The sequence below is a fragment of the Polyodon spathula genome, chromosome 8 (assembly GCF_017654505.1).
Source record: "Polyodon spathula isolate WHYD16114869_AA chromosome 8, ASM1765450v1, whole genome shotgun sequence".
Taxonomy (NCBI): Eukaryota; Metazoa; Chordata; class Actinopteri; order Acipenseriformes; family Polyodontidae; genus Polyodon; species Polyodon spathula.
Window position 1 is genome coordinate 12307833 of NC_054541.1, and position 17905 is coordinate 12325737.

Genomic DNA, 17905 nt, shown 5'->3' on the forward strand with positions numbered 1-17905 from the left:
ACTTGATTCCATGTTTAATGTACTGAAACCCAAAATCCAATTTAGTGAACAAAACTGTGTTAGTCCAAACTAAATACAAATAAAGTTAAACAACAAATCGGTCCAACCCATCTTTACGGTCAGTTAATACTGGTAAGTATTTATATTTATTAAAATATACATTTATAAAACAAAAGAAAAATACAAATAAAAAAACAGCATTTAAAATGGTTAACAATTTGTCACATAAAATGTAGAAAAAAAAAAAAACTTTGAGCTGTACATTGAATCTTTTTTTCCATATTTATATATCAAAACTATACACAAATCTACATTACTGCAGCCAGAGAGAACTGTTTGGTTTATTTGGTAATATTGCATGCTATAGCTGGTGGATGGTATTCATCACAGTCTTGGTAACTTAGTTTCCTAATGTATTATTAGCAAATATTACTGTGCTAAGAAAACTATTTCCCTCACAGTGGAAATTCCCATTTGCAATGACTGACAAGGAGAAATAAAATCCACTTTAATAAACAAAAAACAAACAGGAAAGTGTTGAAGGCTTGCTTCATCGGTCGAAGTTTAAGTATATTCCCTTCAAAAGAGCTTCTTTGTTCTGCCAGTTTTCTTATGATCGCTTGAGGAGCCTGCCAGTGCAATCCTCAATTGCGCTCATTACCATGTGCAGCTTTGCAGTTTGATGAGCAGCTATGAATGCCCTCGGGAGCTTGGTTGGAGCTTTCCTACAGTTTCAATGCACAAGGGCTTCTTCTCCGCACTGGTGACTCTTCTTGGTAATGGGTGTTTCAGGTATTCTAATAAACACCAGGTACGGGATTCCACTGCATATCACTAGAGTCAGACAAAGAAGCAGCAACCATGAGCTTCAGCCATGTTTCTTGCAAGTTGTGAAGTCTCTGCGTTTGGATTATTACTGCTGGTGCAGTGCATCCTTGTTGTAGTGGAACACCCAGTGCAGTTAGATCTTGCATTTCGGGATTATACACAAGAAAGCTGGAAAACCTCAGAACAGTTTGTCGGAGGCTGGCCGTAGCTTAATAATCCATTCGCCACTGGGGTTGTTGTTGTACAAGTCTAAAAGGTAAGTGTTGGGATCCAAGCAGTGCTCACCTGTGTTAACATGTTAAAACATGGGTAAAGACTCATAGCCGCATTGAAGCATGTCCCAGCTTCTGTGTGAGCATGTACGCCATGAAGACGAGATCTGGGTCTGGCCAGGACATGGAGCATTGCTACAGTTTGTGATCAATGTAACCACCTTAAAAATGTCGACTATTAAAAGCAGTAAATAGAACTCTGCAATTGTATCAAATCATATGGATTATCAGTATTTAGTTTTTATTTTCACATTTGAATTTAAAATCACAGGTGTTGATGGTTTATAAAGAAATCTTGCAAGTCAGTACTTACCAATATTACCACCAACTTCATAAATGGCGTAGTCGGGGTACGCTGTAGAGCCATTACTGCGGGAAAAAAGGGGGGGGGGGGGGGGGGGGGGGGGGGGGGGGGGGGGGGGGGGGGGGGGGGTTAGTCATTTTTACAATTTTAAATAAGGCATGGAATTAGTGTTGTAGTCTTAGCTAGAAGTAGGAGCCGTCTAGAAGGGCAGAATATTCTTTCAAGATTTCATAACCAAGTCCACAAGGACCTTTACAGGCTTCACACAGGATTAATACAATTACTGTTCACATGTGTATTAAGAGACAGGTAAATCATTTTAAAACAGCTTGCTTAGAAATTCATCCGGACCACCCACCAGATTGCTGAGGTTAGCTGGTTATTAACTCTCTTCTATTGTTTAGATAATTATCAGCGGGTTTTTACCGCTTGACGACGCTGTTCCCCATGCTGCGCAGGTTCATGTGAAACTCAGCCAGCACGTCCACCGCCCTGGAGTCAGTGTCCAACCGAATCTCCATAGAGTCGCTTAGTAAAGGAGCCGCCTGGATTTTAACTGTCCTGTATGGCTGCAAGGGTACCAAACATTCACTCATTAATGAACTGACTTAAACTAGGTAAGGCTTGTTCTTCTCTCTTATCATTCTCTAAAAAGGCACGCATGTACAAACCCTATACTATATATAGACCACTTCTCAAAAGGTAGAATATGTAATACTAAAAGAAACAAATTTCGACTAGAAATCTAGAAAACTTAATACCTTCAATAATAAAAAAAACCTGTTTTACTATGAGCTTGATTAGACACAGTATGCAGGCAACAAGCTCAGGTGTGTCTAAAACCAAGAATGGATCAAACTGCTAATCAACGGGATTCTTATTTCTATCTATGCATAGAAATAACATAGAATTCAAAAAAGACCCCAGATGTGACTGGAGGGCTTGCCTCTGGTGGGTTCTTCTCTGTCTTTTCGCTTTGTATCTTCCTCAGGAGGTTCTTTATCCTCCTGTCGTAGAACTGGTACCTGCGGCTGCTGTTTTCATTCAGCTTCCTCACCTGGATCATCAGGAAATTAGGGATCTGCATCAGGAGAAGCCATAGCTTTATAAACAGGCCCCTGTTAGATCCTAGTGCATATCAGTACAATGTGTATCACAGGGGTCTGTCTATCATCTATAATATATTCATCCAAATCTTTACAACGTCCGGAAAAAGTCTCCAGATTATCTACAGCCGGCAGACTAGAATATATTGCCTCTTCATATTAAAAAATAATAATAATAATAATTATAATCTCATCATCTCCAAAAGAAACCTGCCGCTGCTGCCAGCACAGATTGTGAAATACGATTTTATTTGATGTAAATCTGCGATATAAAATGTGATCGTCAGATGCTTCAAATGGAGCTAATTGAAACCGACACCACTTGGAGATACTATAACTAACAGACAGCATTACCCCATAGAGTAACACTAAGAAAGCTGTTACAGTATGGCCACTTACAGTAAATAAATGGTTCACAGTTACACTGTTACACTAAGGGATTTTATTTAATAAATACGTATCTGCCTACATACAAAAGAGGAAGAAAATTGTTGGAAAACATGGATCGAGAATTGATTAGCAGTGTGCTACGCATGTGGACTGGCAGAGCTATACTGGTGTTCTTTTCTGAAACGAGACTAATATTGCAGATAGCAGACTGTTTGGTTCAAATTGCATGTACTGCTTACAATTGATAGAGACATTGCGTCTACAAGTTTCTTGCCCAGCATTGACTGCAAGCTAACGAGATAACAATGCTGTGGACTAGAAGGGAACAGGCTCTAAAGACTTCAGAGAGATCGAAAGAGATAATGCCACTAGGATCAAAGGGGGTCGCAAGAAGATAACAAAAGGCAGATGTATGGACCTTTTGTCTCCAGGAGTGTGAAGAATGCACCGAGTTCAGAGGTTGTCACACTAGACTACACACACACTCACACAATAAATTAAATTACCTTGACCATTGGTTAAGTGTCAGAGAAAGGGGAGGTGGACCATCTATACAGAAGGGTATTTAATGTCATGCAAACATTGTAATGAGTATTCTGTTTGTCCTGTACCTGGGACCAGACTCCCTGCATAGTTCAATAAACCTGGCAACTGATTGAAGAAAAGGACTCTGTGCATTTTCTTGAATCTACTTAATCACCATCATTTTTTTTTAAGTTACTTCAAAAATGAAAATGAAAAAAAGCAGCAGCTTTTTGGCTGTGGTTTCTAAGGCTGCCTGGCTCCTTAACTAAACGTACCGTCCAGAGCAGGTCCTGGTATTGGATGAGGAGCCTCATGACGTCTGCCGTCCGCTCTGCCTGCTCCTTCTCGTCCCCCTCGGCAGGCTTGCTGGGGGGCACGCCCTTGTGCATGAAGAGGTTGGGTGCCATGATCGTGGAGACGTTCCATAGGCTCATGCGGTTCTTGTTCTCTCGGGACACCACTTTTTCCAGGTACTCCAGCAGAGCCTGTGAAGAGAAAGGCAAAGAGGGACCTCCTGAATTCACATACTTTACACCACAGAGACCATCAGCATGGTTATTTAGCAAACACAGAACACGTGATCTAGGGCCACGGTCGTCAATGTGGAACAAAGAGAACAAGAAACAACTTTTTGGATTTTTTTATTTTTTTTTTATTTCTAATGCTTGTGCTTCTTTCAATACTGTAAATTGACCTGGTCAGACAGGAATTGTTTCATTAGCTACTGCAAAACCCCCAGTAATTATGCCATGGATATGGGGTCACAGATTTAAACATGCCCTATACCCTCAGTCAGAAGATCCCAGTACCTTTAGGGTGCTTCTGTTTGGCTCAGGCAGAAGAAGCACAAGCAGGTTCAGGACATGAAGCCTCTGCTGCAAGTCTTTAATATCTAGAAACAAAATAAAAAGAGGGACCAAGTTAGGGTGAATGAAATGAATGAAATTAAAAAGGATGAAGAACCAGAAAGATTTTCTGCACAATAAAAGGTGGACTAGTGGAAAGGATGGAAACAAGACTGCATAGCAGTTTGATCTGGTTTTACAAAGAGTTTAATAAGACACCCCTGAGCTTCTAACTTACACACTGTGGATAATCAAGCTCATTTTAAAACTAGAATGGGTGAAACTGCTACGCAATAGGAGCCTTGTTTCCATCCCTGTAGCGTCAATAAAGCCAGTAAGCTGCATTTTTAGCCTTTATTTATAGTACTCCTTTAATAAGTGCAAGGTGCTCGAGGGTGAGCAGGGGGTTAGGGTTAGGGTTAATGAGTGGTGAGTGCAAGGGGAGTGCTTACACTGCACTGTGTTGAAGGTGTGGAGGTGCTCGGGGGTGAGCAGGGGGTTAGGGTTAGGGTTAATGAGCGGTGAGTGCAAGGGGAGTGCTTACACTGCACTGTGTTGAAAGTGTGGAGGTGCTCGGGGGTGAGCAGGGGGTTAGGGTTAATGAGCGGTGAGTACAAGGGGAGTGCTTACACTGCACTGTGTTGAAGGTGTGGAGGTGCTCGGGGGTGAGCAGGGGGTTAGGGTTAGGGTTAATGAGCGGTGAGTGCAAGGGGAGTGCTTACACTGCACTGTGTTGAAGGTGTGGAGGTGCTCGGGGGTGAGCAGGGGGTTAGGGTTAGGGTTAATGAGCGGTGAGTGCAAGGGGAGTGCTTACACTGCACTGTGTTGAAGGTGTGGAGGTGCTCGGGGGTGAGCAGGGGGTTAGGGTTAATGAGCGGTGAGTGCAAGGGGAGTGCTTACACTGCACTGTGTTGAAGGTGTGGAGGTGCTCGGGGGTGAGCAGGGGGTTAGGGTTAGGGTTAATGAGCGGTGAGTGCAAGGGGAGTGCTTACACTGCACTGTGTTGAAGGTGTGGAGGTGCTCGGGGGTGAGCAGGGGGTTAGGGTTAGGGTTAATGAGCGGTGAGTGCAAGGGGAGTGCTTACACTGCACTGTGTTGAAGGTGTGGAGGTGCTCAGGGGTGAGCAGGGGGGCCGGTAGCTCACGAATGAACTTCTTCAGTAACGCTGCCACGTCGTTGGGATTCACGTCCTCCCAGCTAAACAGCCCGGGATAGAAGTTGGTCTCCAGCTTTTGTTGCAGGTTCTGTAGATATACAGCAATCATATTTAGTAGAACAAAAAAAAAGAGAGAGAGAGAGAGAGAGAGAGAGAGAGAGAGAGAGAGAGAGAGAGAGAGAGAGAGTGAGGGAAGATGGGGTGACAGCTGACTATCTTAAGAAACAACCACAGCGTTCAAGTTTGTCTTGATTTTCAAAAAACCTTCACTTGGAATACGTACCCCAATTCAGACGATCAACCAAACAGCCGGCAGAATGGTTCTCCAAAGAGTCATTAGCAGTGTTTTTATTTTTGCTTAATATAGAAATTCAGCTATGGTAATTCCAAGTAAAGGGCTGCGATACACCCTGACCCATGGTGTAAATCCCCAGACAATCCCAGACTACCTTGATTCTGGACTGGGACCCGGGGACACGGAGAATCCCCTCTGAATCCAGGCCTTTCTTTTCCAGGCAGGAGAACATCTGAAAGAAAAAAAAAAAAAGACCCGGTTGGCTTTTGACATCAGAGAAGCTGGATGCTGTAGTTTTGGAAGGGTTATCAGCATTAAATAAAACGAGTCTGTTACGTCGGACCATTTCCTCACAGCTGTCATTTTCCAACCTGGCAGTGAACCCTGTCATATTGGTAACCTCGTCATGTAGATTAACAAAGTTCTCAAAACAAAGGCACGTGTACTGTAGCTCGCTTACCGCCTGCAAGATAAGAGGGACGGTGGTGTTGGGCTTGATCTTCTGGTCATTCTCCACTAGAGTGGCCAAGGGGACTCCGAACAGACAGCTCTCTGTGGGAAACACACACCTGTCTCTATTATTATAACTACATATTATAGTTTTAATGCATCTTATTACAGCTTAGTATGTTAGCTGTAATAATAGAAATATAGGGGCAATGTTCTACTGCTCTGTGCAGCTTGTAAATGTCTGCTCCCGTGCCTCTCAGCCCCATGCCCGTTCCTGTGCCTCTCAGCCCATGTTGAATGCATGACAGCGTGGTTGCTCACCATGGATTTTCCTCTTGCCGAGCTTGTGTCTCTTGAGCTCCACCTCCAGGATGTCACAGAGCGCGGTCATGTCGATGAGGGCGAGCTGTCCCACCTTCTTCATGTCCTGGGCAGATAGGTCCCTGATCCTTGTCACCCCCAGCCTGCACTGCCCAGGGATCAGCTTCTGGAAGGGGAGAGGAGAGAGTTCAGGACTGAGCTAGGGGCTTGCTGTATTCTTCCCATCTATATCAAAACAAGGAGGAAATATCTTCTCTTTTTGCTAGTTAGCAAAATCTCTGCTTTACTCTATCTAGATCAAGGGTGTCCAATTATGGTGCCATTCCACTCCAGGTTTAATGGGTAAAATGAGATAAATAACTACTTCAGGGTCTGGATAGTGGTTTAATTGATTCAATTCAATGGTTTAGAATTGGGTTGGAACAAAGACCAGGACTGGAAATGCCAACTTTGGCCACCCCTGATGTGGATTAACAGCTCTTTTTTTTTCGTTTATCTGAAAAAGCTTTGCTTGTACACTCACCGGTAAAATGCCATCATCCTTCCTTCTCCTGGAGTTCCTGCTCTGCAGTTTCGTCTGTTTCTGCAGGATGGCAGCCTGATCAGAGTAAGCAACATCAGTGATGAAGAACTCTCTCCCGCAGCCTGAAGAACAAAAAATGACCAACACTTTGGGAAATGTGCTTCCCCAAAATCAGCCATCTTTAGAAAACCACAGTGAAAACTATCAACTGGCAAGACTATGCTATCCATCAGAATCATCATACTGTACGTACTGTCTAGCGGACATCTGGTATGACTGCCCCGCCCTGAATCTTTGGATTCCATTAGAGTATTCTGAAAATAAAATAACAGTTAAAATGAGAACATAACAATTAATGGTACTGCAGTTTTTTTTTAATCAGTTATCTTTCTATTACAGTTTGAGAAAATAAGACATACAGTACATACATACACACACTCACCAGGATCAGCCCCTTTGAGGGGTCCTGTGAAACACATCTTAATAAAGCGTTTAGAAGCAAACTGCTATAGAACAGCCTAGAACAGTTATTATGAGTATTGAAAAAACTCTTCAAAACACCCAAGGGCTGTCTGGCTGGCGGTTGCGCAGGCAATTTCAAATTAACACTGTTCGGTGTAGAACAAAAGAACCCGGGAGGGTAAGAGGTTTGCATTCATTCCAGGTAGTTCTTATTGCAATTACTCAAATGTTGTTTTTTGTTGTTTAAGTCTGTGTTTCAGTGCTTTCACTGCGGGTTCAGGAGATGCGCTTCAGTTCAGTTATAAGTTCACTTAGTTTTCTTGTCCTTTTTTGTTTAAATCATCTCATACAGGGCATGTGTCTGCCTATGATTTATAGCTGCTGATAAATAAATAAAGTTCTCACCCCACCCCACCCCAGCACACCACACTAGACTTTTTACTCTTGTTGGCTCATGATTCACTCTGATTCTCCTATCCACAGTGCTAAAAAAAAAAAACTAGTTATTTCAAAGGGAGATTGGTCCATCTGCTGGTCATATGCAGGTACACACACACACACACACTAGATACAACAGATAAACAGGAATTATTGTGGACTGGATTGTGTTGCATTGCAGAAATGCATCAGATTGTATACTGTAGATGGAACTAGGAACGAGAGGAGACTGAGTTTGACATGGTGCAAATGGAAACATGGCACAATTGTGCTGGCTAGAACCAGTTCTGAAGCCATGCAGGCTTTCCCACAAAACTCTACCAATGTATACTGACTTGAACCAGGCTAGTGTCGAAAAGAACCCTAAATTCACCTGTGGTGATAGCGTCCTGAGCTGCTGTTTAGCTGACTGTCAGTGACTACCTGTGACTCCCCATTGCAAATCAAAGGGGTCGCCCAGTTGTTCTTGGCCAGCATGAAATACAAGCTACTCTTCAGAAAGTGAAGCTCCCCTTTTTACCTTGGAATTGTCGGCTCTGAATATGTCCCTGACGTCTCGGACAGGCTGCTTGTTCTTCTTGCGGACAGAGCAAGAGTAGGTGTCCAGGCGGCGCTGGACGGCGGCAGCTTGAGTCCGGGTGAGAGTGGACAGCAGGCCCACGTTGTCCACGTCCTCCGAGTCTTCGCTGATCAGCGTGGATAGGCCAGCATCCTGGAGCCACTCTTTCTCCTGCTCTCCCTCTGCCACACGCAGACACACACACACAAACAGACATTGTTAATCCAGCAACAACAAGCTTGCATGTATATACAGCTCTTTTTCATTAACTGAAGTGTCACAAAGGGTCAGGGGTAGCATTAAGCATCAGTCTATCATACATGCATTGAGTTTTATTATACTGTATATGTTCTTGTCTATCTGTGAGTAACCTTGGCAGGGACATTCTTTCGATCTTTAGTGCAGCAGAAGCTAGATCAGTCGGGCTAATGAAGGTGATCTCCTGGAATAACATTTTCATTGAATTGGCATTCTACAGTATGGCCCACGGCACACAAGCTAACTGATTTATACAGCAGAATGGAAGCTGTATCCTAACGACAGGTGTCAGTCTTGGCTCTCCCATGGATCCGGACCCCAGTGCTGCTGCCTCACCCTCGGGTTGCTTGGTGTCGCCCACACTGCCCTCCTGCTCTGAGTCGCTGCCACTCTGCTGGATATTCTGCACCTCCTGCCAGAAGTCGTCGATGGACAGGCGGTCCAGGGAGTCCTGGGAGCGCAAGCAGTCTGTGGATATCCGGTCCGGGGGCTTCATACAGGGAGCCTGGCTCATCTCGGAGGAGCTCGTGTCACTGGAGGGCAGGGGAAAGAGACAGACAGACAGACAGACAGTCAATCAACCACATACTGTATTATTAGTGCTGGGACAACTTGTATTCCAATGATCCAAGAATACATTGCAGACTGCGTTGGATTGTAGACTGCAGATGGAACCAGAAGCAGATCCATTTTGAAGTTGGAACGAGATGAGACTGAGTTTTACAGACAAATACTAACCAGTTCTAATACTATGCAAGCTTCCACACAAAACTCAACCAATATAGCCTACCTTAATCCAAACTTGAACAAGGCGAACAGCTAGTGCCAAATAAAACCCTAAACTCATGTTAAACACCTGCTAATGTTTACTCAACAGAAATTAATCAGTGTTAGGATTACAAAAAGCATATGCTCTCCAGATTGGAGGAAATGAAGGCCTGTAGGGTGTGCGTTTCATCGTAAAATAACACAACCCAGTCATCCACAGTTTTTTGGCACGTAGGTATTTTTGACATACACCCACACAAGAATGAAAAGCATGCACAGAATTCTGACATCATAAGTTTGTACAGTATGGGTGCAATACTGTAGTTCTGCTGGGTTTGAAAAAGTGTCTTAAGTGTACATTCCCTGTTAATGCTGGGCAGAGCCTCACTGAATCAATGCATCTGTAATCAGTTATTACTGGACAACACCTGTAATGGAACTTTGAGAAAATCATAGAATACAGCTTTATAAAAAAACATAATTCAGAGCATATAACCCTGCAAATTGAAGTCAGTATCTCATGTAGTTTGCCACAAAAGTTTTAATCTTTTCTTATGCAAACTTACTATACAGAATAATACATTACCTTTGTATATAGACAATGAAGCCAATATCGCAAGATGGTTTACACTGATGAAAGCACTAGGCAAAAAGTGTATTTAAAAAAAAAAAAAAAAGAAATACGTATTTGGTGTTTCTGAAGACAACTAGTGGACAGCAACGATAATACAAACCACTAAAACCTGCACTATACGACAGCAAGCGGTCATCTGCCCTTGCCTGCCAGTAACCTCCAAAGCAGATCCTGACTAAGCAGCCATCTGTCTTAAGGATCTACAAATACATTTAGAATTATTTGCTCCAGTGAACTAAAAACACGGACTGGTAATTTTAGTTTTAGATCACAGGATGTCGAAAGGTTATTTTATTTCAGACAATAAGACCAGACAACCAAATTCGCAGCAACATAAAACACGCATTATTAAGGAGAATTAACAACAGGCAAATCAGAGAAGCCAGCAGGTACCTTAAGGCTGGCAGGCAGAGCGCATTCTTGCAGTGCTGAGATAAGCGGTTAGGCTGGATTTGAGGTCGCGGGATGCGGGTTGCTGTAAAGGTCCAGGAGGAAGGCAACCGGCCCGCAAATCCTTCATTGCCCCCCATACTGGCCGGTCTGTTTTTCAATAGAAATAAAAATCCCCAGTCCAAACCTTTGGCAGGTTCACAATATAAAGAAGAAGTGTTTCCTTCAGTGCACCTTCAAGGGAACTATTCTGTCCTGTGATAGAATTAAACCACACCTGCTTAAGAGCCTTATCTGATTACCATAAGTCACCTCCCATCTGAAATGCCCGACTCAAATAACTAACAAATAAAGGAAGATTGGAGAGAAAAACAACCAGCTTTAACACACAATGAAAACGTGCACTTTAAAAGGTAAGAACATACCTTAAATTCATGCATTTTATTAAGAATTACCGATCTACCTGGAGAAAATGGAAGTCAGTCTACGAATTGCAGACTGATGCACAGAAAAAGGTTTGATTATGTACCCCGGTGGAAAGACAGATTATACAGAAGCCAAGGTTCAAAATAAATCTAGTCACTGTGAAATAAAGCCTGTGAAGCTGCGTTCCATGTAGACAGAAATAATTTCCATGACAATATGTTCCTTGCCTATAAAGCTGCCCAGCTCCTCCAGTGCAAAGCATAATTGACTAAATGTGTGTTAATACCTCACAAGGGCTTTCAACTTAAACAGCAGCTTAAAGAACAGAAGAAGAAAAATACTACATTAAGATAACTAGGATACTTCAGAATGGTTGTAGATCGTGACCATTGCATTTTTGTACATCAGCAAGAGTACTTCCATCGGTTATCCAGGAACTACCCAATACAAAGAGTGCTGCTGGAAGGCACCATGCTAGCTTTCGCACTTCCATCAAGTAGAACACTAGTGTTGAAAAAACAACATCCCAACAACCAGGACAGGGCTTGCTGGAGTCAAGCTCCAGGAAGGGAGTTCCATATACTGTGTTTCCTAGAAGGATTGACAGGAACAAGCTGTTAATTTATGATAAGAAACTGTCTTTGCTGGCTGAAGAGCATGTATATTTCTTCTGTTTAATTCAACACCCACTCACAATATATATATATATATATATATATATATATATATATATATATATATATATATATATATATATATATAAATGATGACATGTGTTCCCCTCAAGACATACCAAGGCAGTCAGTCCAACATATATTTAACAACATCCTCATACTCTCCAGTTTGTGAATGCTTGATTTCCCTGTTAGAAGGTTATGATAACAAAGGCTGCAGACCGAGATTGCAGAGACGGGATGTTTTGCAAGACGAACAGGCTTTTCTTCATTATTTAACACTTAACTCACACTCTGTCTGGCAGAACAAAGCCCTCCTTCAAGGTGCAATACACATGGCGGGATCGAACATAGTACAAATTCATTTATAGGCAATGGGAGCCCATACAGTCACTTTTTTAAAAGTAAAAGCACAGAGGTCTGGTAAAGCAGGGTGAGGTCTGGTAAATGCATTGCATAACCATGGAAAAACTGTATCCTGTAAATACTGTACTGTGATCAATTTGTTCAGTTTATCAGTTGTTCTGTTTAATTTAAGACCTCAAAATAATTACAGTCATCAATGAAACTGTGCACAACCATAGGTGGTATATTTCATTTTTCAAGCTTGAATAGAGTATTTTAAAAAGCTTTTTAGTCTCAGCTTCAGAACACACATAATGCTTCAGTTTTGAAACACACAGGACCACTCACTGTAGCCCCAATTAGTCAGTTCTTACACAAACGTCAATACTGCAAAATAAATCATGGATTTAATATAGCCTATGAGAAGCTAAGAAACAAAATGTGAACAAGTGCATGATCTGAGTCTGCATTGCGCTGATACTGTGATTGAACATGAAGACACACAGAGCCCATGGCCAGCGCGTATAAGAGGCTTGATCCAAGTCTGATTTTATAAAACTTGTGGCAAAATATTTTCGTAGCATACTGTCTGTTTTAACACACCACCGTGTGGTGAGAATTTGTAACTGCATGTGATGGTACAGTCCAAATACTTCCTTTGACTGTGAACAAATGCCACCTTTCAGAACACTGTGGTGCCAGATTATGAATGCTTCTGAAGTTTTCTTTAGAGTTTTCCAGTCATTCACTCCATTTTCAGAAAGCGGGGTCTTTTGAACTTCTGAAAAAGTGTCTGCAAGGAAGGCAGAAAACCGCTTCTGCCTGCTTACTGTACTCTAAATATGAAAACGTGTTTTAATATTCTGATGAAAATGAATGGTTTTGCTTACCAAAGACAGTTTTCAGATGCACATGTAAACAAGGCTATGATGGTCCTGTTGCAGTATCACCAGGGTTCAAAATACAGGATTTAGTTGCATTTCAGTGTCATTTGAGGAGACATGCTTGGCTGGTTTAATGTCCATTCTTCCACCGATCTGAGCCCCATACAGATATTCAAACGTTTACGTGTTCGTATTTCTTAAAACGGACAAGGCACGTGTTTCACTGCTGAAATCAGGCCAGCTGGTTTCCTTTGTGTTCCCCAGTAGAGAATCAAGAGGAAATTCAACACGTTTATTTTAAAACATCTTTTATATAGTGCCAAACAAAAACAAAACAAAAAAATAAATCTGTAAGGAGCAAAATGCCCAGAATAGATTTCCAATGCTGTCCTGCATTGTTAAGTTTAAACTTCTCACGGAGCGTTTGGAAGAAATGTTTTTCATAGATTTAAAAAAATATATATAGAAGAAGAAGAAGAAGATGAAGATTATATGTGAGCATTCATGAAGTTATAACAAATAAGGATAATACTCATTTTTTGCATAATTCTGTTTAGCTTAATTTGAAAGTCGACTGTTTGAAATGTTCCATTTAAAATAGCCATTTGGAGATTATTGTTCGGCTGTTTTTTTGATTACTCCCTGCCTCCACCTGCTGGTACACGTGCTAGTTTTACTTTACTCTTAGGTTAGTTTAAATCAATATATACACAAAGCAGGGAGTCAGGGTTTCTTGTGTAGTACTTGTAAAGCTGTGTCTTGAGGACTGTAGCTGTGTTACTCATTTGATGCAATCATCCCAGGTCTTATAATAAACATTTAAAAACACCCATCACAAATCCTGCTGCCCCCTTCTATGTACACTTAAGACTAACATAAAACTTTTTTTTTTCCTAAATAAGTGAACAGCAGTGTTTTGGTTGAAAACAACATAGTTTGTGTTAAAACATAACAAACACACACACACACACACACACCCCTGGTGTTAAAAGAGAAAAATGAATAAATGTTCTTGAAACACACCGTGTGGTAATTTAACACATACACAGTATAACTCAAAGCTGAAAATCTTAAACCTGATGGTTTCCCACAGCCCCGCCAAATAACCATCCGGTTTACATCAAGTCAATCCTTCACACAATACATTTTACTGTCGACTCAAATCACTACAGAATTAAACAGGGAAAGGGACTATAAAGTCACAGACGTTTCCAGAACCCGCTTTGCCAAGCTTTGAACCCCTAGGTAATGTCCAGCCTTTACTTGACTAAAGTTACAAAGCTTACCTGTTTGGATGTTTTGTAGGTTTACGAGGGGTCACGTGAATTCTCCCTAGTGCAGCTTTACTTCTCCCCTGTTTCAGCAGACCAGGAAGCAGAGCTGCCTACACACAGCAAGCTGTTTCCCTGTAATCCTCTACACACATAAACACATGACACCTTGCAAGGACAGCGGCGCTGGCACGATACTCTGCTACATCCTCAGGAAGGACTTGGCCGTGGTCCGGAGGGGGAGCGCCTGCACTTTTGGCTCAAGTGTGATGTCTTTTCCCAATTCGAACAGCATCTGTCCTGTACTGTTCAGTTTAGCATTTTCCACAGTTTACCTTGGGCTGCCATGACTTCTTGCAGGAACACACAAATATTCAAATATTAATATTCAAATGTGGCGGAGAGAGATATACAGTACATAATTCATTCTTTACATACTGTATAGTAACAAGACACGCAGTATTACATCCTTAAGATAATTTCCCTCTGTACTGGACTATGTCTGACTAGTCTATAGAGCTACAGTAGAAAGTGAATTTAGATGTTGGATTAATGGCCACTGTACGGCACAAACAGAGACCTCAACCAGTCCATGCTCATAGGACTTGCCAATCACCTTTACTCTCAGCTGAAGTTAGTAAAGGCTCCTTAGAGGTTAGCTGCAACAAACTGAAGATTGCACCTCCAGGGACCCTCAATTTACAGTGCAATGCATCTACAGGAATACCTTGGCGGCGACAGCAGCAGTGTAGGCAAGTCAGGAGAAAACAGAATCATGTGACTTTTTTTTTTTTACAATCCTCAAAGGAGGCTCTGGGTGGCACGTGTTTGTGGATTCACCCAGGACAGCCCAGACCTGCTGCCCATCAAGATTTGCACCCTTCACTGCTTTTGTATTGACCTCTCGGTCTCTCTTGGCTTCCATCCACCTCTGAGCTCTATCGCTGATTAACACAATAAATGAATCCTCTTTTTTCTGATAGCTGAGCTGCGCACATAGGACCTCTTACCGTACTAAACAGAAGTGTGGGTCAAGTGCACAACAGATGGGGCATGCAGCACTGACCCTCAACAAGTAATGGGTTATTCTCTGCTATAGGGGCACAAGACATGTACAATCCAAACACAACTTGAAAACATTTTCACACAAATGTCTTTGACTCATTTAAGGAGGATGTAGGCTACATTACAACAAACAGACAAAGAACAGACATGTTTTACTGTGATGCAATAATTTAATAAATACAAGGATGTTCCAGTTGTTCTGTTTTCTCATTGTTAATATTTCAATCCTTATGTTAATTAAAAATAGCACTGTCAGCATGGGGTAGTGATGTAGATAGCCCACATCCTCATCCCCCCTCAATCCTCTGCCCCACAGTCTGCATTTTCCACTTGGCACCCCCAAATATCTCGCTCCCATTCCTATCCCAACCATCCCGCTCCACTCACCTGCAACAGAAACACCTCTATAGCAGCGAGTTCCTTTTTCTTTAGGCAGATTCTTTGCTTAACAGATTTATTTTCTTTACTACTCTGAACAATGTTACTGATGCACTTCACTGAGTGGACTGCATTCCTTTTATTTTCTAAATGAGGCTGACTGCGTTTTTCTTGAGTGAATTTTTTCAAGAATGACCCCCATGACAGAACACAGGCAAGCATGTTTAATCAGCTGTTATTGTGGATTGCAGACTGTCCAACTGAAGATGTGGTGCATCCCTTACTGACGCGCCTGGCCTCCTGATGACGTGCTGGAGTCTGACTAGTGAAAAGGCAGATCTTCTTACCAAGCAGAAGGAATAAAGGCCAGGTGCAAAGATTAGATATTACGGCAGGCCCTGGCTTTAGAGCCGTCTACCATACGCTTCTGTAGCTGTGGATTTTGCCTTTGCGATGGCAGACTCAGCTAAGAGCTTCTGCAGTGCAGCCTAATAAGCAATAAAGTTATCTTGTCAGCTGGAAGTGATTGTGGTCAGACAAGACTGTGGTGCATGTTTCGCTGACACAGCCTGGCAAGAGCAAGACAATGGCTGGCCGGGTACGATTACTTAATTATCCCAATCACTCTCAAGGCCCTATCATACTGTACATTGGCACCGATAAATGATTCAAGTTATTATCACTGTTCAAACACTCCCAATACCAATGGCACAGCAGACAAACATCATGAAAGTATGATTACTTTCATAAGTAAATACTGCCAGCACCAATCTAGAGTCAACTGGAAAAGTTAACTGTGTTTTAAAACTGTGTTTTAACTGTCAACTGCTGCAGTGAAACTATATATACACCCACATGCCAAAAGTAAAACATACTTTGACTTTCAAAAAATGCGACCCCACCGTACTGAACAAAACACATTCACAGGTACAGTGCGGCCATCTGGTGTTTTATATATATAAGTTTGCCTTTATCAATTTGCCAAAATATTAAATCGTACACTTGGTAACCACTCACTAACATTCCAGCATTGAGCTGGGTTTTGGAGTTGTGTTTGTTTGTTTTATTCTGCTAAATAGTGTTTTTGTGGGACTTTTTGAATGACCCGTGTTGGTCAAGCTTTATAAGGGACGTACGAATGTTTAAATGAGCACTGTACATCATAACCAGCCAAAAACAAACGGAAACGGTATGTCACTTGGACTATTGTAGAGTTACTGCTATGAAACTTCGCAACGCATCATCACCCAGCACGCAATTTAGCAGTCTCAACTCTACCGGAATTTCTGCTTTATTTCAACACATTATTCATTCTTTAACTGTGTTTCTCCACAACTAAATCTGAATACCAATTAAAAAATACGTTAAGTAGAAGACACAAAAAGAAAAGAAATAGGGAAACATGTCACGGAGCAGCTGTAAAAGCTGAGTCTTTGTCTAACATTATTGTAAAAGAAGGCGGCCGTAGCAACAGGTGCAACCTCCCTTAGCAACCAATACGCCGCGTGAGATCTTTACAATAATGATGGTGTATACTTTGCAACAGTATACTGAACCTAAAGCAGAACTCATTCAAATACCTTCACGTTTTCCAAATAAAGCAGACATTATTACATCTTAAGTATTAGTACGAATATAGCCACTCATGTTTTTAAAGGAACACAGAATCAACAAGTACCTTTTAAGTTCAGAGTCCAACCAAGTCGTACAGGGAAGTTGTTGACAGGACAGGCGGGCAATGGAAAAAGCTTGCTATACTCTCCTGCGGCGTTTAGCTTCCTAAAAATGAGGTGTTCGGGTGAAGAATTGACCATAACAACTACACAAAGCCTGATTGACGTCATTCCCTTCGTATTTTTCAAAGTGCTGGATCTGGAAGAGGAAGGCGGAGCCTACCGGCGTTTAAAGGGACAGGCCGCCAATAACACCATAACCAGCCCAAGAGAAATCGAAGTGTTTCGTCCCAGCGTATAATGGGTTTTACATATTGTGTGTGTTTGTGCTGAATCTGTTTTCTGTGTCCAATCTGAGATTGTATTTCCTCTTGTAACCATCTGAAGAATTCACCAGTGGGTCTATAAAATACACCTTTAAAACATGGGGTGCGTTCAACTTGGCGAACGTTTGCAAACTTGTTTGTGGTCTGTTCGTCGCAAACGTTTGGTAAGGGTGGCAAACACTCTAAAGAGGCAGTTTTATGCGAGCAAAAATGGCTACTGGATGGGAGAACATTTCTTTCACTCGGCGATGGACAAGTTTTGTCAATATATGACAAAGCAAGAAGCAGAAAGAGTTACATCAGATTTGTTTACATTATATGTTATGTTTATACTATAAC

The 17905-nt window shown here is 41.9% G+C and overlaps 1 protein-coding gene across 4 annotated transcripts; it reads right to left on the reverse strand.

Moving 5' to 3' along the window:
• Window positions 1–214: 214 nt before the first annotated feature.
• Window positions 215–17410, reverse strand: LOC121319421 (rho GTPase-activating protein 40-like). Of its 4 annotated transcripts, none has more exons than XM_041256839.1 (15): window positions 10528–10779; window positions 9069–9265; window positions 8436–8656; window positions 7269–7329; window positions 7016–7137; window positions 6493–6658; window positions 6182–6273; window positions 5876–5953; window positions 5355–5514; window positions 4235–4317; window positions 3701–3910; window positions 2351–2461; window positions 1831–1973; window positions 1414–1469; window positions 215–1113 (listed from the first exon to the last, which is right to left on the reverse strand). In XM_041256839.1, exons 1-15 carry the CDS (start codon window positions 10662–10664, stop codon window positions 1007–1009), a joined length of 1944 nt encoding a protein of 647 aa, XP_041112773.1. In that variant the 5' UTR covers window positions 10665–10779; the 3' UTR covers window positions 215–1006. The 4 variants fall into 4 exon arrangements, with proteins under 4 accessions (XP_041112773.1, XP_041112775.1, XP_041112772.1 ...); XM_041256841.1 differs by lacking the exon at window positions 10528–10779 and adding an exon at window positions 14140–14231 and having other exon boundaries at window positions 216–1113; window positions 2351–2485; XM_041256838.1 differs by having other exon boundaries at window positions 216–1113; window positions 2351–2485; window positions 10528–10778.
• Between the last annotated feature and the right edge of the window lie 495 nt (window positions 17411–17905).